Source organism: Cynoglossus semilaevis, chromosome 2, assembly GCF_000523025.1.
Source record: "Cynoglossus semilaevis isolate Cse_v1.0 chromosome 2, Cse_v1.0, whole genome shotgun sequence".
Lineage (NCBI taxonomy): Eukaryota > Metazoa > Chordata > Actinopteri > Pleuronectiformes > Cynoglossidae > Cynoglossus > Cynoglossus semilaevis.
In genome coordinates this window covers 10,763,117-10,790,060 of record NC_024308.1, presented here as the reverse complement: position 1 = coordinate 10,790,060, position 26,944 = coordinate 10,763,117, and the positions used below count along the sequence as shown (strand labels likewise).

The window sequence follows — 26,944 nt, the reverse complement described above, 5'->3', positions numbered from 1 at the left end:
CCTGTTGGTGGAAAGAGTCTTTATCATCAGACGACTTTTCTTTTTCCTGTAGAGATAAAGAATTCCTCTGCTGTTATTGTTGTGTTTGTGTGGTCAGTGTATTACAGTTTGTACCTCAACACCATCCTTGGCTAATGGATAATAACTGAAGGATAATAACGTATGATAAGATAAGGTAAAGTCACTGATGTTATCAGTGACTGATGTCATGTGACCTTGTTAACGTGGGTTTGGACATTTTTGACCCTGGTCCACCGTACCTGTGTATGCGTCTCCTCCTCCATCTCCTGCGTGTTTAAGACAGTGGCTGCGTTGTCGGCGCCCAACAGACGCCGCGCCATCTTCTCCTCATAGGTTAATCTCTGGAAGCAGGGATTAATGATGTCAGCAGAGGGGGCGGGGTTAATGTGTGAGTTGCCCAACACACACTTTAGATACACTTATTCACACCAGTGTATTCAGTTTACACACACACACACACACACACACACACACCATGTGACCGACCAGTGGACGAGTGTGTTCACAACCAAACATGTTGCTAACAAAGGATTAGCATGAGCGTGGCTAAGATGTTGTTCAACTACTAACACTTTACCACAAGACACATTAGAAACTGCAGTCTCTCTGGACGACGTCAACATTTGTCTGTTGATACCGATGGCTAACTCTTAACTACGTCTAAGCTAACTGGTAGTATGTTACTTTTTTCTATAATTTCAGCTGTTTTTCCATTTTTCTTAGCGCCATCTTTATCTAACTTCACGTCTAACTGACACTGCTGTATTTGTGTACATGGTACTAGTGTGTACACAGTACTAGTGTGTACACAGTACTGGTGTGTACACAGTACTGGTGTGTACACAGTACTAGTGTGTACACAGTACTAGTGTCTACACACTACTGGTGTGTACACAGTACTAGTGTGTACACAGTACTAGTGTGTACACAGTACTAGTGTGTACACAGTATTTGGGCTCTGGTGTTTGCTGTGAACAGACTGTAATTCACTGATGTTGAACTTTATGATTTTATTGATGGTTTAAATGAAGCTCTGTGACTTTGACTGGTTAAGGTGTTACTGTAACACACACACACACACACACACACACACACACACACACACACACACACACTGACCTGCTGACCGTTGCTGACTCTCTCCTCTTTAAACCTTAGTTTTCTCTCCAGGTCCTGGATCACTGCGTCCTTGGATCCCTGGATGTCGGAGTCTGAGACAACGCGTGGAGTTTTAGAGCCTGACGATTTTCTGGGAAATGCTTTACTGCAGCGGGGGGTGAGGTGGGGGTGAGGGGGTAAGGGGAGGAGGGAGGGTGATATCAAGGGGGAGAAACCAAGAGTGCAGGTACAATTAATTGATGTGCACACACACACACTCCTGTGTGTGTGTGCGTGTGTGTGTTTGTTTGGACAGAAGTTTCTGCTATAACTGTAAATTGGTGATGATGATGAGGATGATGATGACGATGAGGATGTGATGTCACTCACACAGTGCCGTTGCCCTTGGGCAGACCCAGAGCGTTGACGATGGGACTTCCTGCTGCGGACGGCAGCACAGAGGACAGGAAGCTGGAGGCTGGAGATGGAGGGACGGACGAGAAAGGTGAAGACACGTCTGACAGAGCAGGAGACATGGAGACAGGTGGAGGTGGAGGTGGAGGAGGAGGTGGAGGGGGGGGAGGAAAGTCCTGGGCAGAGCCTGATGGTGAAGGCAGATTACTGGAGCTGAGGAAGGGTGGAGGCGGTGGAGGGAAGGATGGAGAGCTGGGGGACTCTGCACTGCTGGACTTCGTGACAGGTGGCGCCGTCACCCTACTGAAAGGTTTGTGGGAGGTAGGCGGGGACAGAGGTGAGGATGCAGAAGAGCCTGATGAGTGTGTGACATAGGCCACACCCCCTCTGTCTGGGCTTTGTGCGGCAATGAATTGTTTGGGTCGGGCGTAGTTGAAGGTGCTGGCCTGCATGGTGGCGCTGCTATTCTCTAGCTCCTGGAAGGAGGGAGGAGGAGGAAGAGGAGGAGATGGAGGAGCAGTGGGAGGAGCCTCTTGAGGTGCTGGCTGCTGTGGTAAAGTGGGTGGAGCCTCCTGACTCTGCTGCTGCTCCAATAGAATCTGGTCCTGAAGCTGCTTTAGCTGAGAAAGGTTCCTGAAAAAGACGGAGAGGAAGACGGATCAGAATATATGCTATATGCTGACCTTAAACCTCTGTCTAAAATATGCTAACGCTAGCTAAAGTTAGCCTAACAATAAGGCGTGTCAGTCCTCCATCTTTGATCCCTTCAGAATATTCTGACTCCACCAAGTTTCACGTGCGCTAATCTCCTCCAGACGTTGGACAATCGGTGCACAATTCTTCATCTGACACTGATCCTCCCCCCAGCTCCTCCCCTCCCACCTCCTCCCCTTCCTCCTCAGTGAAAATCAGACCAAAGTGTTTACTCTATGCTGACACACACACACACACATGTTGGGTTTTCCTCATGTGTTCTGTGTTTATAGAAGGAAACCTCTCATTAGTTAACCACCAACACTCAACTACTTCCTGTTGTCCCTCTGCTGACTTCCTGTTTGCCTCTGGACTCTGTTCTTTCTAGACTTTTCTATCTGACCCTCAGGTTTTTCCTGCTCAGGAAGAACGAACACTGAAGGGGATCACCAAACCATCCAGGTTTGGACCGCCAGGATTTTATCAGAACAAGATGCACCTCGTTAAATTCCCTAGGAGTCTGGCAGGGGGCAGTGTTTCAGCTGCATTGCCAAGCTGTAAAAATACTTCTTTAATGAAGTTCTTGTTCTCAGAACTGTTTATTGACTGTTTTCATGTAGAAAACAAAGAGGAACAAACGAGTTCCAGACCAAAGACTGGCTGAGGGTTCAAATCCTCACCATTAAAGGAACAGGATTGTTTTGAAGATGAGCCACATGATAAGAGGACCAGGCTCTGACTGTGGACTAGTCCACTTCCTCTGTGTCCATTAACCTGTGGCAGTACATTCCTGTGTGCAGTACAAGCCCCTCTCACATCCAGAATGTCCTTGCTTGTTGACGAGTCATGACATGAGACACAGGACGTCTGTCTTTGTGGAGGAGCTGTGAGACTGGGGGGGGCGGGGAGTCACCGTCTGCTGCCCCCCTCCCCACACGTCAGAGTTTTTGACTGCTGGCGTCTGACAAACTGCTGACACCTCCCTCTGTGCTGAGTCAAACACCAGGCTGTGTGTACATCGTTTTCCCATGATGCCGAGTGACAACAGACAAATGGCTCGTCAGCACTGACTGAAGCCACGGACCAAACACAGAGCAGAACCAGGAGATGGACACAGGTGTCCGTCTACATGTAGGGACATCAACCAGTGTTTGGAAACCTTCTCTACTGGAGTTACAGAGGTCCAAACAGGTTGTGATTAAAACCTGAAAAATCCAAACTGGACCATGTGAACTGGACCATCAGTTTTTCAACATTTCACCACTGACATATTTGAAAAAACAGAAACTTCTTTTTGTCTTTTACATTTTTTTCTCTCGTCTTTTCCGCTACAATCCCCTCCCTCCCCCTTTTGCTCTCTAATTGCACACACACCACATAAAACAGAACCAGACTGTTTTCCTTACCCCCCCCCTTTTTAAACACAGCACAGAGGAGTTTTTCTTTAATTCCAGCTTCAGCTGCAGCACGTCTCTCTTTTTCTTTCTTTCTTTCGTCTCTGTCCTACTTTCTCTTTTCTCCTCTCTACACTATTATCCCCCCACCTCCGTCTCTATCACGGCTCATGTTTCATGTCCAGAGTAGAGCAGAGAGGCCTGCTCTTCTCCACGTACCTCCATCCATCCATCAGCCCTCACTCCTCCTCCTCCAACATTTTCAAACTCAGTTCTATATAAAAAGTCCAGGAATTGGAACCAAAGGAAAAAGAGTATGTCACCAGGTGAACCAGTTTCCCTGACAATCGATCACTTTACCAGGTCCAGTAAACTGACTGAGCAGTACAGTGATTTTACCACAGGAGGCAGCGGTGGACCAGCAGCTCTGTCTTTAATCACGGAGCTTTTCTATGGAGTTCAACAATGGAGCTGAAGAGTTCCAGTTTTCAGTGTTGCAGACATTCTTCCCTGGGATTGGAGTGAGAAGGACGGAGCCATCAGATGGGATTAGCAGCAGCAGGAGGAGGAGGAGGAGGAGGAGGAAACAGGGACAGAAGGCTTAAGAATGGCTGAAGCAGAAAAAAGTCTTTTGTGAAAACTAATCCGTCAGAGAAAAGTACAGACTTTATCTGTGTGTCTGTCTGTAAATGAGCGGTTCCTCCAGTGGAACCACGCGTTGGTTCTAACAACATGTGATTTAAACATTAACTGCTCCTCCAGGAAAAGCTCAGATTCCACCTCTGTCCTTCCTCCTCCTCCTCCTCCCTCATTTCAACCTTTGAGCAGCACATTTATGAAAATCAAGCCTGAACCCCGAGCAGAAAGAAACTATAAATACAGACTAGTGACTTCATACCTCACTGGTCCACCGTTAAAGCTGCCTCCTTGTTTTATATTTTGCAGATTGAAAAGGTTTTTCAACATTTTTAAACCTAAAACTCTCATCTCCAGAAGTAGAATTTAAGCAAAAAAGAAGTGAAATAAAAGTTTTCTTTTACCTTCAGAGATGATGTGAAGCTGTATGAGAGACAGAGTGCACGTGAGTGTGCACAGCCGTGGTGTCTCCCTGCAAGACGAATGTGTGTGTGTGTGATCTGAAGTCTTCAGGTGTCTGCTGGTTTTATACCCTGACTCTGAGACTCTGTCTCTGACTCACTCTCTGTCCTCACTGTTTGTGCCCCGCCCCTTCAGAATAAAGGCTCAGACATGTAGCTCTTTTCAGAATAAGAGCTCTGTGCTTCAGACGCTGGACTGTTGACATTAACAGTCAGCAGCATTTAAACCAGAGGACGTGAGTTTTCACAACAGGAACCGGTGCCAGGATCAAACAGTACTGGGCACTTTAGCCAATGAATAATCAAAACTCAGGTAAAGACAAAACAGATCTAAATGTTAGCATCAATAAAGTGAGATGACAACACATAGAAAAACAGCCATAAATACTGTATGGAAAAATGACCTGTAAGACTTACAGTGGCTACTGAACAGCTAAGAGCTAGCCTATGGAGTCGAGGATTAACTGGTGACAGTGAGAGTCTAAAAAGTTTAAAAATTGAATAAAAAGAATAAGAAAGAAGGTAAAAAATAAGATATTAGAAGACGCTAAATGTTAACCTAGCATTACTGAAAAACAGAACAGAACATGAAACAGAACATAAACATTAGCTACAGTTAACGTCAAGCTTCAGTTGTGGTTAATTCACCTGATGTTTGTGAGCCCACCCAGAAATATCCCAGGATTCTTTTTTATCATTTTCTATTTCTGGAAAAAAGTATTTTTAAAACTGAGAGAAGAAGAGAGCTGGGCTGATGAGTCACAGGGAGGACGGACCAGGGTCCTCCTGGTCTGGTCTAGTCCAGTCTGGGGTCTCTGAGGGTGTGTGTGACTCACAGACGTGTCAGCCAATCAGTGACAGTTGAACAGATGTTGACAACACAGATGTTGTTTTAGCTAATTACATTATTTATGAAAGCTAGCTTTTAGCTGTTAGCAGTCTTTTAATTAGCCGTGGTTGTTATAAATGATGCTGTAACAATGTTTGTTTATCGGAGCAATTCTTTTACTTTTACTTTTTTAAACATTCTTTTTCAGTGTGATTGTTGTTTTTAGCTAAGATTAAACTTATTCTTCTTGTGTATGTGCCATGACTAGTTACTAGTTGCACCAGTATTTTGCAAATTCTAGTCATGAGTTTCCATCCTGTCATTCCAGCTCCCCTCTCCCCCTCCCTCTCTTCTCCCACTGTTTTTTTTCTTGAATGAAGGTCAGCTCTGACAGCTCTCTTCCTTATTTGGAAACTTTCTCTGATCCTCACTGGTCTGCCTGAGCTCAGTGGCCAATCCCACGTCAGTTCTGCCCAAACTCCACCTACATGCCCATATAAGGAGCTTCTCTTTGTAGGCCATGGAGAACTATGTGAATTCATCTGCTTTTCTCTCTTTTACTGTCTTTTTTTCTGTCTCTACTGTGAAGTCCTCCTCCTCCCCCTTTCCCCCCAGATCTCAGACTTTAATAAACACAGGAGGATGTTAACGTGTGACTTTAACTTCACCTTCTTTGACTGAAGCCACTGATCACGTCACTGAGAATAAAAAAAAGACTTGATTTAAAAAATCCTTTAAAATCTTCAGACTCCTAAATGTGGGGGGAGCCTCACTGCAGGTGACCTCTGTGAACCAGGAAGTGCACAGACTTCACCTTCAAACAACTTCCTAATTCATTCATCCTAGCTGTCAATCACACAGTCATGCATTAGGTAAAGACCAAAGAAGAAGAAGAAGTTACCATGGTTAGCACGGCTAAGCATTGGTGAAGAGTCAAAATATGGTACGTACAAGCTGCTGACGCACTACACACTAGCACACCGCTAACAAACCACTAATGTGCTACCTACTAGAACACTAGTAACAATAGCTGTGTGCTAATGAACCGCTAAAACACAACTGACACATGACAGGTTGGTGCTGCTGGAGTACGGGGCTAACAGACCCAGGCTGCAGGTGTGAGACCAGGAACTGGTGTTGATGTTCTTCATCTAGACTGTGGTCACACTGGAACCCTGATCTGAGAGACAGTGGTGGTCAACAACAGGTATGGACACACACACACAGACACTGGTGTTGACACAGACTCAGTCAGTCTTAATCATTTTCCTAAGTCTAATTCTGGTCTTATCTCCAAACTAAATCTTCAACCTCATCAATTCTGGTTCTCACTGCAACATGTCCCCACAAGTGCAGCTGTACCAGAAGCACACACACACACACACACACACACACACACAGCTCAAACCATCAGAAAGTGACAGTGAACACTGGGTCAGGGAGTTGAGGAGGTGGTGGAGCTGGGGGAGCAGCTGCCTGCTGAGAGGAAGCTGTGAGTCAGGGCTCAAAAATGTGACACACCGAGGCAGACGAACATTTACTGAGTCAGCAGATGACACTAAACTATCTGTGTTTTTAAATCAAACTGTGGTTTTATTTCAGTTCGTTACATTCTTTGGAGCTGTTTGATCCAAATGTCTGAAAGGCAGCGTGTGAAAAATGAGAGAAAAGCTAAAAGAACTACGAGTTAGCTCAAGCTAAAAGACAGTGTAATTGACCAACATATTTCTGTTGTATTTGTGCAGTTTATGACACTAATGAAACTAACGAGCTAGTTTAATCACCAGGACTGTATGTTGGTGAGCGGGACAGCATTTCCACCTCCCTGAACAGAGGCTCTGTGTTGTGTTTCAGTGTTGACTCTGTTTCCCTGACAGCAGCATCTTCTCTGCACTTACAGTCATTTGGAGCTGAACCAAACTCTGAGGTTGACTGAGTTCCTGGTCCTTCAGACCCAATCCTGGGTCTGAACGTTAGCGATGACAGAAAACAAGTTTAAAGTTTGTATAAATATCTACTTCTTAGCCAGACCAACATGAAACATAAATGTAGAACATCAATCACCTGTGTCGGAGTTTTATACACTAGCTGCAAAGAATGTTGTTCAAACTGAAGGTCGCTGAAAATGGAACAGATAGAAGAGAGTGGAAGACCACCATGGCACTGCTGCTGCCGCTTCTATCACTCACATTACAGATTATAGGTGAAGATAATTCCTGGGTGGGAATCAAACAGCAGACACACTCAGACCAAGACAGCAATTATCCTTGTTCCTCCTTTTGATTCTGTCTGGAACTAACACAAGAATCTGACTCTGGAGAAGACTTTTCTATTCTATTCTACTCTACATTTTACTCAAAGAGATGGGTTTTAATCTGGGATCTCCTCAGATTAAGTCCAGGAGGAGGTTCATACAAACATCCACCTCCTCGGACACCCAAGGGTCTGCAGACATCCTGTTTGTTTCACCCATTTATTTTTGTGTAAACTGGGTGTGGATTTGTTTTGGAAAGCCTTAGTTTTGTATTATGGATTACATAACTTAACAAACCTTAAGGTAGTTTTGGGGCAGAGGCAGACAATTTCTTGGCTAACCTTTAGCTGTTTTGTGTGTATTTTTCCACAGTATTTTCTGCAATTGGTTCAATCTTTTTATTGTCAAACAAGTATTTTTGTTTTAGTTTAGTCTGGAATATTTGACTTTTTTAGGTTTAAATTATATTTAATGCTTAACTATTTCTGTTGACATTATATACTGTATATATAATATTTAGAACATTATTATACTGCACCTTCAGTTCAACTGTCAGTTTATTGGTCAGCGAAACAAATGGATCATTCATTCATGTCTGTGTTCTGTGTTTCTCCAGGCCCGGTCATAAATGCCACACAGACTCTCCTGTCTGTGTGAAACTGGACCTTGGTTCTGATCCAGATCAACAATCTGAGAATTTCCTCTGGATGTTTGTTCTGACGTCTGGTACCAACGCCCCAGTACCGACCTAGTACCGACCCACCACCCTGTTCTAGCAGTAGCGCTGCCTCCTGTCTGCCAATGCACACAAGTGCTTCCTGCTGTTCATTATTCTGACAACTGATTCTAAATGTTAGCTGCTGCCTGTTAGCCTCATTATTTATGACCATTTGTCCCCCTGCGCTCTGACAGCCTGCTGTTATTGAAAGTTTATCTAAAATAATCAAAAGTTGGACAAAAGAAAAAAATTTCAAATGAAAGTTAAATTACGTGTTCAACAAAACATCCCATAATTAACCATAACGTACACCAGTTAAGGCACTAATTAGACAAAATAGATCTGATGCCAAAATTGTTAACTTAGCTGAAATGGAGCCTGAAAATGATGTAGAATTAAAGTGAAGTCCTTATAACAGTAGCAGGAACTAATGCACTCTGTGTGTTCAAATGAAATGGTTCAGTTATATTAAAAAAAGGATGTGGGAGAAAAATGAGTTCAACAATTTTAGAATGTTATCAGTGAACAGTACTGTTGAGTTGAGTTAGTCCCAGGCTGGTTCTCGGTGTTTGTTGTTGTGGAAACACGGTTTCACTCCATAAACCATAAAATCTGAGTCTGTGTAAACATCAGGCTGCTGACACACAAATACACCTCTCCACCTCTCCACCTCCGTAACAGAATCCACAACATGACCACTTCACCAGACCTGGGGTCCGTTTCTTCAAACGTTTCTCACAAAGTTTAAGTCACAGCTCTGTCTACTCTAAGCCACTCTGCCACCATATCTGTGGCTGCGTCTGTGAAGGCAACACATCTCTTCAAATGTGTGCTTAGTATCTGTTTAAGTCTTATCCATATAAAACAATAAGAAAAAAGATTCAGGTCCAACTCCACCACCGCTAACTGAAGCAGAAGAATTGGCCGACCAATGGCAGAGGGCTTCCCCTGGGGGAAGTACCCGCCACCCCCCACGACACAAGTGCTTGATGTAAGAGGTGAGTGATGCATATTAATGATGTTAATTTATCCAGTGTTGACTCGAGACGGCAGGTACTCACAGCTTCGGTTTAGGTTTGGTGGGCAGCGGAGGACCATCTTTGGCTGGAGATGGAGAAGGTCTCCCTGAGCCTGGAGGTGAGTCCTGAACTGCTTGACTCTGGGCCTGGGTTTCTGCTGCAGGATCAGCCTGTAGTGTCACTGGGGGAGGCGGTGGAGGTGGAGGAGGCGATGGCTGATTGGAGGACTGTCCCTTCTGGACCAGTTCTTTGGTCTGGTCCCCCTCTGAGCCCACCTGGACCCCAGCTGAAGCAGACACACTGGGCCAGATTTCCAACTCCTTTACATGAAGGTTCTCAGGAGCAGCAGCTGCAGGAGGAGGTGGAGAAGGAGGGAGAGTTTTGGGGGACAGCTCCAGGAGGGGGAGCTCTGTGGGTGGAGGAGGAGGTGGGAAAGATGCTGAGTCTTCACACCCAGAACTTTCCCCAGAGACAGAGACGCCGTTACTGGACCAGTCCTCGGACACTGAGGAGACAAACCAGTCCTTAGGACCACGGTCCAACACAAACCTGTAACACAGACATCTCCGTACACATGGTAACCTTTAGTTCCTGTTAGTAAAACCTTATTTATCTTTTTTGTTTTATTCTTTGGGACCCTGTAGTACCCTCTTGCAGTCCTGTTCCTGCAACTGGTTCCTGGTGATGGCAAAACTCACCTGCAGTAACAGTGAGCTGGGCAGAACTGTTGATGGAACCATAGGGGTTTGAAGCGGTGCAGCAGAACAGACCTCCATCTTCAGGGAAGGCCTCAGCGATGACCAGCGTACAGATCTCCTCTGGAATGTGACGAGAACGCAGCATTAAGAATGTTTGTGATTCTTGACTCACCTCGGTGGCTAACCTTTAGCTTACTCAAAGCTAACTCCATTCAAGCTGACTCTATACAATTTCAGCTATCTTTTAATTATTTCTTTTCTTCTTTTCTTTCTTCTTTTCTTATTAACTTTTCTTCCGGTGAACTCTTACCTCTGTGGCTAACTTTTAGCTGACTCATCTATTCCATTAATTGTCACCAGTGTAGTCAACAAAATGAAGACGGTAGACAGACGAGTGTGAGTGTTCAGTCACAAACAGATGTTCAAAGACCAGTGACTCAGTCTGAAAGGAACACCTGGCGTTCACAGGTGTGTATGTGTGTGTGTGTGTGTGTGTATGTATTCAGGCTTCAGGGTGTGTCTGCCGTCAGGTTTCCCTCTAAGACCAAACTAACAGCTCACAGATCTGAACCAGCAGATGAAAACAAAGCGTTGGATCACAGGCGAAGGTCAGAAACTGTACCTGGTTCTGCTGCAGACCGAGGTTCTGATGGGTTCCGGAAGAAAAGATAATGAAATGTTTAAACTTTTAAACTGTGATCATAAAAAAAATCATTTCATGATTTTCAGAGAAAACTCTTACTTTTCTGGAGAATGCGAAAGTCTGGAGAGTCCAGGATCTCCTCTCCCTGTCGGTACCACTTGACCTGGAGTGGAGGACTTCCACGGACCCTACACTCCAAGACCACCACCTGACCCTCAGAGGCCTGAGCATCCTGCAGATGCTGCACAACAAGAACCCAGAGAACAGTTCTGTGTTCATTCATGTTCTGCTAAGGTCAACACATGGAACTGATGAAGGGGCCTGTGTGTGTGTGTGTGTGTGTGTGTGTGTGTGTGTGTGCATGGGTAGACGTACCTTGGTAAATATTGGGGGTCCTGATGTGTCATAGCTGATCAGTGAAGACACAGGACTCTGAACCTAAAGAGATGAAAAGTTTAAAAACTTTCTGTTACAGTTCATAGACCAAGTCCTCAGAGAAAATCAGTGATTTTGGCCTCGGTCCACTGCTGCCTTGTGTTGTCAGATTGAATCAGTTAGGTAAATAGGAAGAAAATATTTCAGTAAAGTCACAGAATAAAACATTTAAACTCAATGTTGGAGCAGCAGTGAATCAAAAACTGTTGAGTCTCTGAGAGAGAAAATCACTGGTTTTCTCTTTGGACTCTGGTCAGTGAGCTAAAACCACAGATTTGAATAGCTTTAACAGGTGATTCACATGATGGAGAAGGAGTGAATACGACTAAGATGACCAGAATAATGCATCTTACCCTCTGTGTGGGCTGAGACAGGGCCTGGACCAGGGTGGATCGATGAGGGAGGCTCTCTGGAGTCTTAGGTGAGGACGATCGTATTGTTAAAGACATGGAGGTGGTTTTTTTCTGAACCCTGATGACCAAGACAATGTCACATGTTTGACTTTTACTAAATCTACAGATCAGCAGTTGTGCTTCTTATGTCTATGTCTGTCAAAAAGGTAATTATTTGTACCAATCAATGAGCTAAGGTTTAACAATTATAGTTATTTTAACCCTAAACTTTCCTGTGGTTGAGGCAACATTAAAGGAGCCACAGAAGTTAATACTGATTATTTGTTCATGTGCACTGCAACAGGATGTGTTTCAATGTGTTTCAACCTTTTCTCTGTATTTTTTGTTTATCTGTTGAGAACCACCAGGTGGCAGTAATAACACTCACATGACTTATTTGTGCTGGTAAAGACCAAAGAAGAAGAGAGGCTGAGGGTGTTAGTAGGGTCAGCTTAGCCTAACTGATAACACATGCTATGCTAAGTGTCTTTAGAGCTACACACTAAGTCAAAGACCTGAAGTTTTGAAAGTTCACAGAGTCAGAGGGTCACGTACTGAGACATGGCTTCTGATCCTGATCTGGACTTTGACACTGATCCTTCTCCTTCAGAGTCGGAGGACGAGGCTCCTGCAGCGGGGAACACAGACAGAAGCACAGCTGGTTCTGACTGACAGTACAGACACAGAAAGACCAAACCACAGACACACGACGTCAGTGATGCCGGACCTTCAATGTAGACCTCAGCAGACGTGTTGTCGGCTCCCAGACTGTTGGAGGCCACACAGGTGTATCGTCCAGTATCGTCCTCAAAGGCCTCAGCGATGACGAGGGTGTGGAGGTCTCCGTCTCTCCAGATCTGGATGTCAGGACTGTTGTGGAGCTCACGACCTTCACAGAACCACCTGGTGAGTAAAGGTCAGCTCAGTTCACTTTGTATCAAACATGAACATGTTTAATGTGTGTGAAGCGTTAGCTTTTCCTTGGCTAACCTTCAGATACATGAAAGTGTATCTAAAGGTGGGAGGCTAGGATGATTTAATAGAATATATTCACCTTTGCTTCAGTCCATGAATGTGTGTTTGAATATGTGGGAGTTTAATTATGTTAGAACCCTCATGCACCCCCAAACACCCATTAAAGACTTCTGTTGTTCTTTTCTATCCTGCAATGATTGACAAACCCCACAACTCACCACAGCAATCCTGAAAAGGGTTTTATTGAAGGAGATGAATGAACGAACGAATGAACGAATGAACGAATGAATGAATGAATGAATGAATGAATGAATGAGTGTTGTAAATGTTCTGCTGACTCAGAAGGTCCCAGTCTAGACGCTTTGACAAAGGAACCTGTGATTTCTGATCAGATGATGAACATAAATGTTGGCCTCAGTATCACTGTCTGTGGTTCAGATCTGAACTTGGCTCCGAACACAACTGTGTTCTGTTGCCAAACGACTGAAGTGAAAATGTTTTTATTGTTCAAAACCACAGACAGAATAATCCCTGAGTCATCGAATCATTGGATGAAGGAATAAAATGGTATTAGAGGAGGAGGAGACGACAGGAGGAGAATAATTGAACATAAATATAGGGTTGATTCTCACACACACACACACACACTGCCCTCAGGCTCTGGTGTGTCTCAGTTTTCCTGGAACCACATTCACCTCTCCTCTAACCTCGTCCTCTGAACCCATGGCTACAAACTGATGACATCACCGTCGTCTTTACTACTGTGTAGTATTTGTTGTTCATGACAGAGTTGTACTGTAAGTACTTCAGAACTGAGCACAGATGAGTATTTCTGTATCTCTAATCTCACTTTGAAGAACCCTTATCTATCCAAAATCCAGTTATGAATTTAGAGGCTGTGTTTTTGGTACTCACTACTTAGTTCTACATGCATAAACAAAAGTATAGTACCATTTAACTTGAAAGCTGGTATTAAGCTGTAGTTTATTTAGAGAACTGTTGAATCAAGAAGGTCATGACCCTCTCAGTACGTACAGAGAGACAACCCTGGGTCCTGGAGCTCATGTTGAAAACCTTTGTGTTTTTACCAGGGTAAATGACGTCACCTTGGCCATTCATTTGTACAGGTTTCATAATTACAGATATTCACAACGTAAGTTACAGATACAGTATCTGCAACTGAATTATAGATATCTGTAATTCCAGTTTGAGATATCTACAATTTGATTCTGACTAGTCACAACTCAAATTCACTTCAATTCAAGATATCTACATGCTTCTTTTCAGATATCTTGAATTCTGTTCTGACTAGTCAAAATGACTATCCCAAATTCCAGCTGGAGTTTGGGATAGTCATAGGCAAAGCAGCAGCAACAGCAGAAAGGTCTCTAACTGTTGTTTCATCTGGTCAAATTACGTTACAGATATCTCAAATGACAATTCCCACTATCCTAAATGAAATTACGCCCAGTCGGAAAGACATTGATATCAACAATGTTAATTCCACATAGTCAAACTAAGCGATTAAATGTTAAAACGACTTGCCATATTCTCCTGTAGCAGTCCCATGATTCCATCAACAAACAACAGTCTGACACAGGTCTAGACTTGGACAAGACTGACTGTGACATCACTGAGTGACATCACTGAGTGACATCACTGAGATTTAGTGAATCAGTAACAGATAGACACGAAACAGTTCCAGTGTCCCTCTGGACGTCAGCACTGTTTTTCTAATGTTTCAGGACTGAGCACAACATGGCGGTAAAGTGGTTAGTGTTCATTCATTATAGCAGGAGGGTCAGCAGTTCAATCCCCAGTTCTAACTGATGGAGGTTCCTGCTTTTCATCTCTCCATGTCTTTTATTCCTACTAGGCACAATTAAACCCAGTTTCTCCAGTTTCACAAAATCACCCCCCAAATCCCAGAGGAAGGATTTAGTTAAAAAAAAAAAGCCAACAATAAAAGTGTGTGTGTGTGTGTGTGTGTGTGAGTGCCATAGGAATTCCCCTCTTGTGTGTTAAGGTGTGTTTTGTAGCTCAGCTGTTGTACATGTCTGTCACTATTTTGGTTTTCTTTCGCACACACACACACACACACATTCACACACATTTTCTAGTTTTTCTTTTATCTGAAATGATAAATAATAATAATATCAATTATAATAATAACAGTTATTATATATCATTGTTATTATTATTGTTATTATTATTATATTCTACTCTTGTTTTCCATCTCATGCATATATGAAACTGATGTTTTTATCACCTGACATTTTCGAAATTCTTTCAAAATGTTTTTAGGCATAAAACTCAAATGTATCAACCAGACAAAAACAGTATGAAAAAAATAAGTAAATAATAATGTTGACAGATTCAGTCAAAAACAGCTGCTGTTTCATAAACACACACACACACAGAATTTCTGATCTAACCGTCCATCACCATGGAAACACTCACCTTCAGTTGAAGAAGAGACTACTGTACAGTCAGACTACACTCAGATTTAACTGGACTTAAGTACATACTATTGGACCCTGACACTTGAACACACACTCTCATGCACACTGGACAGAAGGCAGGGGGGAGGAGCCAGAACTACACATATACACACACAGGAGACAGAGGGTTTACACATATGGTTTAACTCTACTTGAGCGCCCCCTGTAGGCTGCCAATGACCAAGCTAATAATGCACGTCTATAATCAATGATGGATGTGATTAAAACCACGCACCCTCCCACACCAGACCTCATGGAGAAAATCACTGATTTTTGCTACAAAGTAACTTCAATGAACTCAGTGATGGATCAGCAGTGGAGCAGCAGCAGCAGCAGCAGCAGCAGCACGAATGTGATGGAAATCACAGACAACAGAGCTCAATAAAGTCTAATGTTCCACAAATGGACTACAGTGAGACAGAAGAACACAAAGACTGGAGGGGAGTCAGGGGGCTCCATTTACTGACTCTCCCTTTAATAAACACCACATGGCAGAACCAAGAAGGAGTCCACTTGGACTGGACTGAAATAGACCACAGAGGTCAGGGTCTAAATAGAACAGTCAGTCTGCAGCACCTGGGGGAGGGAGACTGAGGAGTGGGAGAGTGGGAGGGAGCAGCTGTCTGGGACTGAGAGACAGAGACAGAGAGACACTGACACTGGCAACATAAATGTTCCACCCAGTCAGTGACGTCAACCTGATTAACACCAAGATGAGATTATTGGTGGGGTCTCAGTAGCGCCACCCACAGATCATCTGACTCCACCAGTCCAGTGTTAGTGTTAGTTATTTGGTATTTTCTTTTGTCCTGTCAGTCTGTAGACCGATAAAGATGATGATGATGTTGGTCTGATGACGAAGGCAGATTTTCAGCTGCTGTGGAATCACAGCTGCAGAAAAAGAAACCACAGAAGAAGAAACGTCCAGGGAACTACAATTAGACACAGATAATGTGACAGCTGTGACACACACACACACACACACACAACTTCAGCCAAATAGACAAAAGAAGCTGAATGTTAGCCTGGAGGACGCTAAAGATTAGCACAGAGGTTTTTATAGTGACAATTTCTAGACAATTTTCTCCACATATAAACATAAAACAAACATTTAGCCATAAATGGAAAAACATTAGCTAAGCACATAAATGTTAGCAGCTGTGTTTATCCACTGATCTTTTTATGATAAAGTAACAACAATATTAATGTAGGAACATGAAGACTGATAGTTTGATCTCCATATTTAATGTTGAATGTTTTCACCCTAACTGACTGACATACTGAACACATGTCTATATATGAAGAACACCATATTCATCTAACTGTCTCTGCTCTACAGGGAGGAGAACTTGATATGCTCTGATGTTCAGAGCATGAAAGACAAAAACGTCAGTCACCATCTCACAGTACCAGGAAATGGAGCCTGAAAGGTACCGATTAACTACCAACCACTAACTCTCCCATACCAAACCTCATCAACGATTTTAGCTGACGGAGACACAGCAGTTGTTGATCCACCACACAATAAACACAGGAGGCAGCAGTGGACCAGCAACCGTGTTAAAGTAAGACAGTGATTTTTTTGTGGCCTTTGGTATGGGGAGGGGGTCATTAAGAACATGTGTAAGCAGATATGAGGGGACACGTGTGTATGTGTGTGTGTGTGTGTCCATGTCCATGTCAGCAACCTCCTGTCTCCCAAGGTGGAAGACAAGAAGGAAAAGTCTCACCTCAGTGGTGAACCTTCACACTGAGCCAGTCTCCACTGTCACTGAGACTCATCTGACATCAGTGCCATCAACACAGCACTGAGGAATACCACCCACAACATGTCAATGTGTGTGTGTGTGTGTGTGTGTTTTACAGCTGGATAGGAGTCTTTTCATTCACACTGACCCACTTTTTTGTAGACGTCAAACCAGTGTGACCCAGTTTTATGTACAGAATAGTTTTGCTTTCCATTAAACAGACCAAAGCACTCCAACAGCTCTGCTCTTGAATAAACACACCCACACACACAGGTGTGGTGTTTTGTCAGCACTTGACAAAGACATTAAATATTCTCCAGCCACCCGTCCTAACGTTAACTATTCTAACTCTAACTCTAACTAAATCTTTAACATGTCTTACTCAGGGTAAGTGAAAAATGTTCCCATAGCTGTTTAGTTGAACACAACACGGATGAACCCACAGGAATTAAAGAAAGATAAATACATTTTTCTCATCTGCTCTCAGTCTCTTTTTTAGTTTTATAGCCATCTGCTGCCACCTACTGGAAGAGTATTTAATTCTTCTGCATGTCATTGTTTCACAAACAAACAAAGACAAGTGGAACTGGACATTCCAAGGGCCAACATCTCAGACCTGCTATGGCACAGAGGTTAGGTAGCAGCTAGTCTGACTGGGCTGTAGCCTACCTTTTGATACTTGGATGCATGATGTGGGTCATGTTCTGGACACATGGATTGTTAGGTGTATTTTATTGATATGAAATAGAATTACCCTTATCATCATAATAAACTGACAAAATTGAGGATTTGATGACATTATAGGAAACCAAAATAGATCATTGTAACACAAGATGTAGGCCACGTTTTTGACAAAGACATGGTCCATAAAAACATTTGGGAAGTGACACGTGACAGTCTGCTCTGGGTGTTGTTCCCAGGACAGTGAGAACTGAACCATACGTCAGAGTAACAACCTCACGTCAACTCTCAGAACCTCCATCTGGTACCAAAGGTTTCAGTTCCTCCATCATCATGTTCTAATACTTTAGGAATGTTCTTTCAGTCCCCACAACGCAATAAACACACACACACACACACACACACACCCTCTGTATTAAAAGCTGCTACTATAAAATGACATCATGTTCTCTTTAGTCAGAGGCAGAGAGGAAAGAAAAGCCCAGCAGCAGGTATTGAATTCCTGACGTTCCGGCCTCTTCCTCCTCCTGCTGAGATCAAATTAATCCACCAGGGATTTTTTTTATTCACAACCTTTTCCTGAAACAGACAAAAGAGTCCATGTGACTAAAGAGTCATGGACCTGGACCAGGTCTGTCCACCTACATCCCAGTCAGGAAGCAGACAGGAATGCTCCTGTGAAGAATTCTGGGAAAAGATTCAGGGAAATGTTTGTGGCTTCTTCTGCTGAGCTAAAGACACAACACGCATCCTTGTAAATTCTCTGTGGGAAGATGAAGACCTGGAATTTGAAGGAGGCTGAAGTTCTGAAGTTAGTCCACCAACAGAGGTTCCTGTCAGAACAACCGGTCCCTCCTGTCACTGGTCTGAATGGAAATGTTTTCAGAACGGTTGCCGCCAACGTCAGCCATTCCACCACAGAACATTAAGAACAAATCGTTTGCGTAAAGATCCCTGACCCCAAACTCAGAAATCACTGCTTTTGTGGAAACATTTTCCTTTTTTTTTCTTTTTTTTTACACTTAGATGAAGAAAACCACAGTCCAGATCGGACCAGAGCCCAGATCAGACTCTGAAACACTGGCAAACACGTCATCAGTCTCTCCGCAGAGAGTCGGGTGTTCAGCAGCGCCACCATCAGACTTTACCAAAGCAGAGCAAACTTGACAACAGCAGTTGTGTTTGGAGAGGCTCTAAACACTGAGGTCTACTCCTCTGAACCCAAAACCAGGGCAGAAAGTCCAGAATGAGCTCAGTCTGAAAAAATGCACCAAGTGGTTCCTACAAGGAGAGGACACACACACACACTTACAAACACACACACAAACTACAAACAGAGCATTGCAGAAAAATTCCAGCTGCTCAAAACCATAAGACTCTGCAGCTGAAGCTGACTGATCCAGAAACCACAGACCGAGGACCACACCCAGCAGGGTCCTAGTCGGACCAGTAAAGACTAGTGTAACCAACGAGGAGTGTCCACAAACATACATCAACATGTAACTGTGTGTCCAGCATTTTCTACCCCTGACCTGAGCTGCTCTTCATGGCTGGACTCTCAGTTGGTCTAACTTTAGTTCATGCCTTAACTTGGATTTCCGTTTCCCCTTATCTCATCTTTTCCCTCCAACACCGTCTGGACACTCGATATTTAACGATTTTTATAAACAGATCCACAACAGGACTCAGAATTTAGCGGCACGTTTTAAAACTGTAAATCTGCTGCCACCTAGTGTCAGCCCTAAGTCACCACAGGAAGTGAGTCATACCTCATGTGTTATGAATTCATTCATTATTTATATGCAGATTTATTTCTTATTTATTTATTTATGGTCTGTATTGTCATTGTACCACGGGGACACAATAAATTGGTATTTTAATTAGTTTTGTTACATTATGTTCCCTTATTATTTTAAAATATTTTACACAAGCCCACAGAGAGAATAACAACAAAACTCCAACAGGCATACAAAACCTGTAATTATTAGTTTTTAAATAGTTGTTTAAATGACTGATTGGTATTTAATGTTGGAACATAAATAAATCTTATTTTAAATGTTTCTGACTGATGTGGTGGAGACAGCAGTCAGTGTCTGTCTGAGCTGTGAAGCAGCCTGCAGCAGAGGGACTGTCAAAAACAGTCCTGCTCACTGCATTGGCCACATTCCTGAGCCCGGCTCCTGTTGGACTGAGGACTATTAATACAACCACAGGAGAGGAGGGAGAGACAGGGGCTGGAGGGGAAAAGGGGACGGGGCAGATAGATTTTTAAGACTTTTCACCACCCTCGTCATCATCTTCATCACTATCATCTTCATCACCTCACTGCTCTCTGACAGAGAAGCTTCAGAACATCCCACAGAGCTGCAGTTTGTCTGTTGTCCGAACAAAAACAGTCCTACCACCAGAATCACTGACGCCAACCACAATCATGGCCCATACCTCAGAAATCTCTACACCATCAACTCCAGTCTGTCACCTATGTCCCTGACTAATGATAGTCCAACAGGTGAAGGTCTCCAACACCAGAGTCCATAGAGAAAATCAGTGATTGAGGCTAACAGAGACGGTAAAGTTGTCAGAGAGTTCCTTTAACTCACTGATGACTTCAGTGTGAAATCATGGGTTTTCAACAACTTTTCAGTGTGATCAGGCCAACAGTCCAACTGCAGTTCAAAGGTCTTCCTTCATAACCTTTTATCATGACCTATATGTTTACGGCTTAGCCAGTTTACTGTATATTTTCTATTTTTACAGCCTGTTAGTCAATGTTGTTTCCAAGTCTGACTGGAGAAGTGAGCTGGAGTTTGGAGGAGCTCCTCAAAGTCCAACATTCAGGAACAGGGTGAGAGTGAGGTGTACAGAGAAGAGGAGTAACAGTCTGGGAGAGTGAAGTGAGTTCAGGAGTCAGTGAGCTGCAGTGAGCTGTGACACTGACACGTCTGGAAACAAGAGTGCAGAGTATTTTTGGTCTGCTGGTGACCTGAGCTGGGGCTGCTGCCTTCTCATGTAGACCTGAAGTGCACCAGGTATAACTGAGACTGACACTGGACACAGGTTCATGGTCTACAGTCAGGCACCGTGCTGGAGTGTAGAGGGCCCAACCACTGGGGCCTGGACTAGGCCTGGGATGTAGGTCTTTGGTACAAGGCCGCAGGAAAAAAAATGCAGATCCATCCATCCAATCATCCATCCAATCATCCACCCATCCATCCATGTATTGTTTACAATTATTGATTATCAGGAAGAAACACGTTTTATTTTGAAATGTTCAAATTCTCTCCAAATGACAAACACCTGTAGATTGATATGAAAATTCTTGTCAAAATAAAAAAGTCTTTGTCGAGCTTCTTTGGAAATATGAAATGTCACAGAGGAGACTGAAGTCAGTTCCTTTTACAGTTCTACTGAAAGAACAGTTTTATCAGCACAGCTGACGTTCTCATCAGAGACCACTCCACCTTTTCCCAGAGGTCAACAGTGAAAGTGAGGTCACATCCTGGACACTTCTCTAGTCCATTCACACACATTCACACCAATGATCAGTTTAGAGTGAACATTAACCTACTCTGCAGGTTTTTGGACTGTAAAGGAACCTGGAGAACCACCCAGAAGAACCACAGAGAAAACACACACACACACAAGGAGAACAGAAGAACTCTGTACAGAAAGACCAGCAGATGGAGCTGAGGATTGAACCAGTACACTGTTCATCTGCTCTAAGTCATGTTGACCACCTGTGTCAGGATGAAGGTGAGTTTGACCTTTCTGACCTTTCTGTTTGTTTTCTAATCAGTCATGTCCTGCTGCTCTGACTGGACTGACCTCAGCACGGTTCTTAAAGAGCAGAACCAGTACCAGAACTATTTTAAAAACAATTGATGTCTCCTCAGTGACAGGACAGCTAACTGTTAGCAATCAAAAGGAAAGCAGCTTAACTTTAACCCACGTAGCTCCTGCACCTAGATCTAAACATAGAGGGCGCTCTCAGACACCATCACACCTTGACAACAGATGCAGCTCACCTGACAAGGGGTTGTGGATTTCCTGTGACACGACATTCCAAACGAATTGGACTTCCTTCTGCTACCTCCTGACTCTTCAGCTTCTGGAGGAACTGTGGTGGAGACAAGGCTCCAGCTGTGGCTGCACCACCCGAGTTCTGACACGTGGCTGTGACTGCTGCTGTTACTGGTGGTGGACCAGGCTGAGGACCAGGATCCACCTGCTCCTGTTGACTGGAAGCCGAGGCAGAGCCTTGCGGGGCCGGCCGCTGGCTCCGGGGAGAGAGATATCCACTGTCTGGAGAGGAGGAGTCCTCCTCCACCTGCTGCTCCACATGAGCCGAACCTCTGAAAATGGAGGACAGCTCCTCGATGAAGGTGGCTGCACGACTGCAGAACTCCGTGGCGGAGGCTACTCTGTCGTTCAGCTCCAGACCCGTGTGGATCAGTCTGGGTTTGTCCTGTTTGTAGATGGGACGGACAGGTTTGTGGCAGACCATGTTCTCAGTGGGGGGTGGAGCTTCACCAAAGACCTGAGCAGCTTTTCGCCTGAGGTTCGAAGTGTTCTGACTGCAGGAGAATTTAACTGTATCATCTGCATGATTGGATTTGTTCTGGAGGTTTTCACTGCCCTGGGTCTTCACTGGAACTAAAGGGCTTGGTTGGAGAACCTGCTCCTGGGTCGCTGCACCCTTACAATCTCCCAGATCATCAGTAGTGTCATCAAAGGCCTCCCGGGCCAGGTCCAGACTACGATTGATTTCATCTGCACTTAGAAAGGCAGTGAGATCTGCAAAGTCTCCGTCTCCAGAATCCAGCTCTGTTGCAGAGTCCAGGTAGAGTTCTCCGTCAGAGGAGGCCTCGGAAAACACCCCTCCATCTCTCTCCACGGTCCCACCTGCTGCCGCCGAGGACTTCAGCAGCAGAGAGAAGGGGAGTGGCTGATTCCAACTCCCGTCCTGCATCCTGGAGAACCACAAACCAGAACCACAACCTTAAAATACATCAGTAATAATATTCCTATGAAACAGGAAAAAGAAGAATATTACATTAATGGAAACAATATGGAGGATGATAATTACAATGGACGAATGAGAAGCAGTCATGCAATGAGTGGATCAGCAGGTTGTTAAGAGATACGACACTCAATGGTCAATACTGTCCATCAGTCAGTACTGCAGTACTGTAGCAGTACTGTAGCAGTCCAACCCGAAGTGCTGTGTGTAGTCTGTGGTCAAAGTCTGGTCCAATCATCTGAGTGTAAATGTGTGGAGTTTATTGTGAAACCTGACGTGTTCGTGTTTGACTCGTCTCATGGTGTCCTGAAGACCAGCTGTTGTTATTTTTAATCTCTTGAGACACACACACACACACACACACACACACACACACAGTCAGTGAGGGTTGAAGTTCTGTGTTTTCTCCATTGTCCAGTCCCACTCTAGACGGTTTTGGTCACTTAAATTTTTTTTTTTTAATTTTTATTTCTTATCTTTTCTTTCTTCCTTACCTGAGATTGCAAAATGTTTATTGTTTTTTAACTTTTATGTAGTTAAGGCTAACTTTGAATGAATACTATTATTTCTTTGTTGTCTCAACACTCTGTTTAGATACCTCCATAATTACATACAAAAAACGTTGTAATGTTTTGTCCAAACATAGACTTCTCCACAGACAACAGTAAGAACAGTGAGTCTGTGTCTATTAGAGACCCATGTGGTTCACCAGAACTGTGACATCACACCTCTCATCACCTCCTCTGCTCCTGTCACACACACACACACACACACGTCTGTCAGTAACACACAAACTGAGAATTACAATTCAGGACCGATAAAAAAAACCAAAAAAACAGCAGTAAGTTCCAGAACATGATCCTGTTTGGAGTCATCAGGTCTAGAAGGACTCACCTTAACCTGGTCTGTGGGCCCCAACACGTCCTCCGGGCTCTGCTGCGTCCAGGTTTCTCCACGGAGATTGACTGAGCTGAAATAAACAGACCAGGACGACTGTTATTAATTTATCAGAGTCCAGAAGAAGACTGAGAGAGGAAGAGAGAGAGAGGGAGAGGGAGAGAGAGAGCGGCTGATCAGCAGCAGGACGTCTCAGGTTCACACAGATCCTCTGCAGTGGCCTCCTGTCCTCCCATCTGTCCATCTGCCCCTCAGTCCCTCACTGATCCCCCTGAGTCAGGCTAAATATGGCCCCAGGTTCAGGTTTCACAGCCAGGAGTACAGGGAGGGTGGGTGAGAGAGGGAGGAAACAGAAAAAGAGGAGATGGAAGGGTGGAGCGAGAGAGTGAAAGAGGGAGAGAGGAAGGGAGTGAGGGAGGGAAGGGGGAGATAGAGAGAAGTTGTGTAGACCAGATTGGTTCAACCTGACGTTCTTATCGCTGTAAACATGTCTGAACCACCTGATCTCATTATGATGACATCACTCAGCTGTTTACAGATTTATCCACATCAAATGTGTTGAATCAAATGTCACTGATAAGAACAACAACAACAACAACAACAACAATAACAACAACAGTATAGTTGTAAAGGTTCCGGTGACGCCCCCAAGTGTTCACTCTCGTGCTGTTACACCGTGCTCAGACTTGGTCATGAAGTTATTTTGTAAAAGTGAGGAACAACACAGTATATTTCTAGTATAATTATAGTTGGTCTGACCTAAAATCACTGATTCTTTTTCCACTGATGGACTTAGGTCTGAGCTAAAATCACTGATTTTCTCTTTGGTGTGGGAAAGTTGTTTTGTTTGTTAAGTTATTTTTTCATTTAAAGTATTTTGATGATAATTCTGTTTTTTATGTTTGTAGTTTTCTTATTTTGAAAGTGTTTCCATCATTAAACTGAACATTTTCTCTGTGTAGTTTAGAACAGACCTGACTGACAAGTGCAGATATTTTTACATGATGATGGTGGTGTTCCACCACAGCAGTGGACATTCATTCCACACTTATCACCAACACTTGACTGTAATCAGTGCAGTGAAGAACCAGAATAAGTGTGAGATAGAAAACAGTGAGATAATGGAGCAGAAATAGAAGCAGTGGCGCTGCAGAGAACCCCAGTGTTTGACTGCTCACATAACACAGGTGCTACATAAGAATCTGGGCCACACACCATTGTTTGGCCCATGCAGGGCCAGAAGAGTACCAGCTTTAGATGAAGCTTGGCTGGGATGTGACTCAATTTCTGTAATATTGGGAACCAGGCCACAACCAAAGTCTAGGATGAACCACTGAGCTGTTCATGGACATGTACCATGAACCAGGTGATTCATGGACATGTACCATGAACCAGGCGATTCATTCACATGTACCACTGGCAGCTTGGTGGTTAAGGAAGCGGACATGGGTCAGGAAGGCTTCAGGTTTGAGTCCACCAGCTGCCAAGTTACCACTGAGGTGCTCTGACGTGGCACCGTCCCCACACTGCTCCCTCACTGTTCACTTTGGTGATGGGTTAAAAGCAGAGGTCACATTTGGTTGTGTGCAGTGGTGTGCTGTAGTATTTCACTTTCCTTCCTTAACTGGCCCTCCGTGAAGATCTCAGCATCTTCATCTCCTCCACCTCCAACTCAGCCTCCAGTCTACTGGACCAGACCCAGAAATCACTGCAGGTCTCACCACTGGCTGCTGAAATTATCATTTCATCTTTAGCTTCACCTTCTGCACTTGTCTCCATCCATTCCACCCTGACTCCACCTGTTCCTTCAACTCTCTTCTCCACTGACTGTTAAAAGGAATACAGTAATACAATGGTGCCCCTAATGATGTAAAACTCACCCCCCTCCATGGGCCACCACTCTATGGTTCCTGAGTAACAGGATGTCAGAGTCTGGACCAGTTTCCTACTTCTCTCAAGATCGAGGTCTGGATACTGGTGAAAAAGGAAGCAAGAAGAAGAACTGTGAAGAAAACACCAGCTTTTCTGCTGCTTCATATCCTGTAAGTACCTGCTGCTGTTATATTTTATTATTATTTGGTACATCTACTGTGTACAAGTCTGTTAAAATCCACACTGATACAGTGTCCATGTATTGAAGCCTGTGAATTACCTGATAATCAGAAATTACAGAAGTTTCCAAAGTCCAACAACGTCCCACATAGTTAGCAAAAAGGATGCTGAATAGCTCTAAATTGTGGAAACAAATTACTAACTTAATAATGGCGATTGTAATAAAGTATTTAACTTTAAATTTAAAAAAAATGGTTAAACACGATAAGAAATAGCCTCAGAGGAGAGACGGTTAGTGAAAATGTTAGCACAAATATTAGCTGTTTGCATTTTAACGTGTTTTTTTTAAAGAACGAACAAAACAATTTAATTGAATTCACGTAAGTTTCAAAAACAATAATACCTATTACAATTATATTTCTAAAACGCTAAAAACTGAACCGAATAATACAAACGCTAACTTTTAAAATAATAACGTAAGCGAAAAGCAGAAAGCTAAAATCCAAATAGTGCAAATTAGCAAAATGAGTTAGCATCAAAACTCGTTCGTCCCACACCTCACACTGTCTCCTAACTACCTCTAGATGGAGCCCTTTCATCAATAAAACTGAAAACACGTCTCTTTAGTAATTTTAAATAATGGGGGTAAACTCAAAAACGTGTTAACAGTTTTGCCTTAATTAATTACTTAAGTCCAAAAATTAAAACGTATGAAGTTTACTCACAAATAATCAAACATTAAGTCCAGGTTAGATCAAATTAGCACAAAAAAGTTTAAACAGCAAACCTTTAGCCAAAATAAAAGTAACTAAAGCAAGTTAAAAGTATAAATGTGAGCTACATAAATGGTTTACATCTTGTATGAAACACACGTTCATATTAACGAAAATATGAATACAGCTTAAGAATATCTAAGATAACTCCTGAGGAGCTGTTTCTGTCAGAATCCCACCAAGAAACAAGTGTCATTTGACCAAAAAGCAGAAATGGCCACAAAATAAATCTAGAAAAAAATACAGAAAATTAAAAAAAAGACTTTATGCTTGAAATTTGACATTCTCACTTTTCTTCAGAACAGACAGATGAAAATAAACACTAGTTCAGGTTCTGTAAAGAGACAATATTTCTATGTCAATGAAATGTTTATATAAATACAAATGTGTACATTATTAAAGATGTCGACAGAGACTTGTCTCCATATACAACTTAAACATGGACCAAAGTCCGAAGAAAAGTGAGTTATTTCTGACCCACATGAAGGTCTAAACGTGTTTATAACAGGCTGAAGGAACAGGATTCCAGAGAGAGAGAGAGAGAGCAGTTTCTCTACCTTTCTTTTTTCCACCTGTTGGAAAGTCAAGGTCA

The 26,944-nt window shown here is 43.4% G+C and overlaps 2 protein-coding genes across 5 annotated transcripts in view; one reads left to right on the top strand and one right to left on the bottom strand.

Moving 5' to 3' along the window:
* Nucleotides 1-23,864, bottom strand: part of palld (palladin, cytoskeletal associated protein) — a 29,983-nt gene extending 6,119 nt beyond the window's left edge. Inside the window, exons 1-13 of one of the 4 annotated variants that reach the window (XM_025052821.1) lie at nt 23,525-23,863; nt 21,636-22,580; nt 12,433-12,608; nt 12,261-12,333; nt 11,667-11,784; nt 11,254-11,316; nt 10,978-11,119; nt 10,858-10,881; nt 10,236-10,355; nt 9,580-10,042; nt 1,510-2,166; nt 1,141-1,285; nt 261-362 (exon numbers count right to left, since the gene is read on the bottom strand). In XM_025052821.1, the coding sequence (XP_024908589.1) occupies nt 261-362; nt 1,141-1,285; nt 1,510-2,166; nt 9,580-10,042; nt 10,236-10,355; nt 10,858-10,881; nt 10,978-11,119; nt 11,254-11,316; nt 11,667-11,784; nt 12,261-12,333; nt 12,433-12,608; nt 21,636-22,579 (3,027 nt within the window). In that variant the 5' untranslated portion in view covers nt 22,580; nt 23,525-23,863. Of the gene's footprint in view, nt 1-260; nt 363-1,140; nt 1,286-1,509; nt 2,167-9,579; nt 10,043-10,235; nt 10,356-10,857; nt 10,882-10,977; nt 11,120-11,253; nt 11,317-11,666; nt 11,785-12,260; nt 12,609-21,635; nt 22,581-23,524 lie in introns of all 4 variants that reach the window. The other 3 variants (XM_025052825.1, XM_025052817.1, XM_025052813.1) reach the window with 3 other exon arrangements.
* A 1,637-nt stretch (nt 23,865-25,501) lies between these two features.
* LOC103398891 (calcium-activated potassium channel subunit beta-2-like) overlaps nt 25,502-26,944 on the top strand; it is a 7,328-nt gene continuing 5,885 nt past the window's right edge. The window contains exon 1 of the mRNA XM_008337654.3: nt 25,502-25,569. The gene's annotated coding sequence lies outside the window, so the exon portion shown is untranslated. The remainder of the gene's footprint in view (nt 25,570-26,944) is intronic.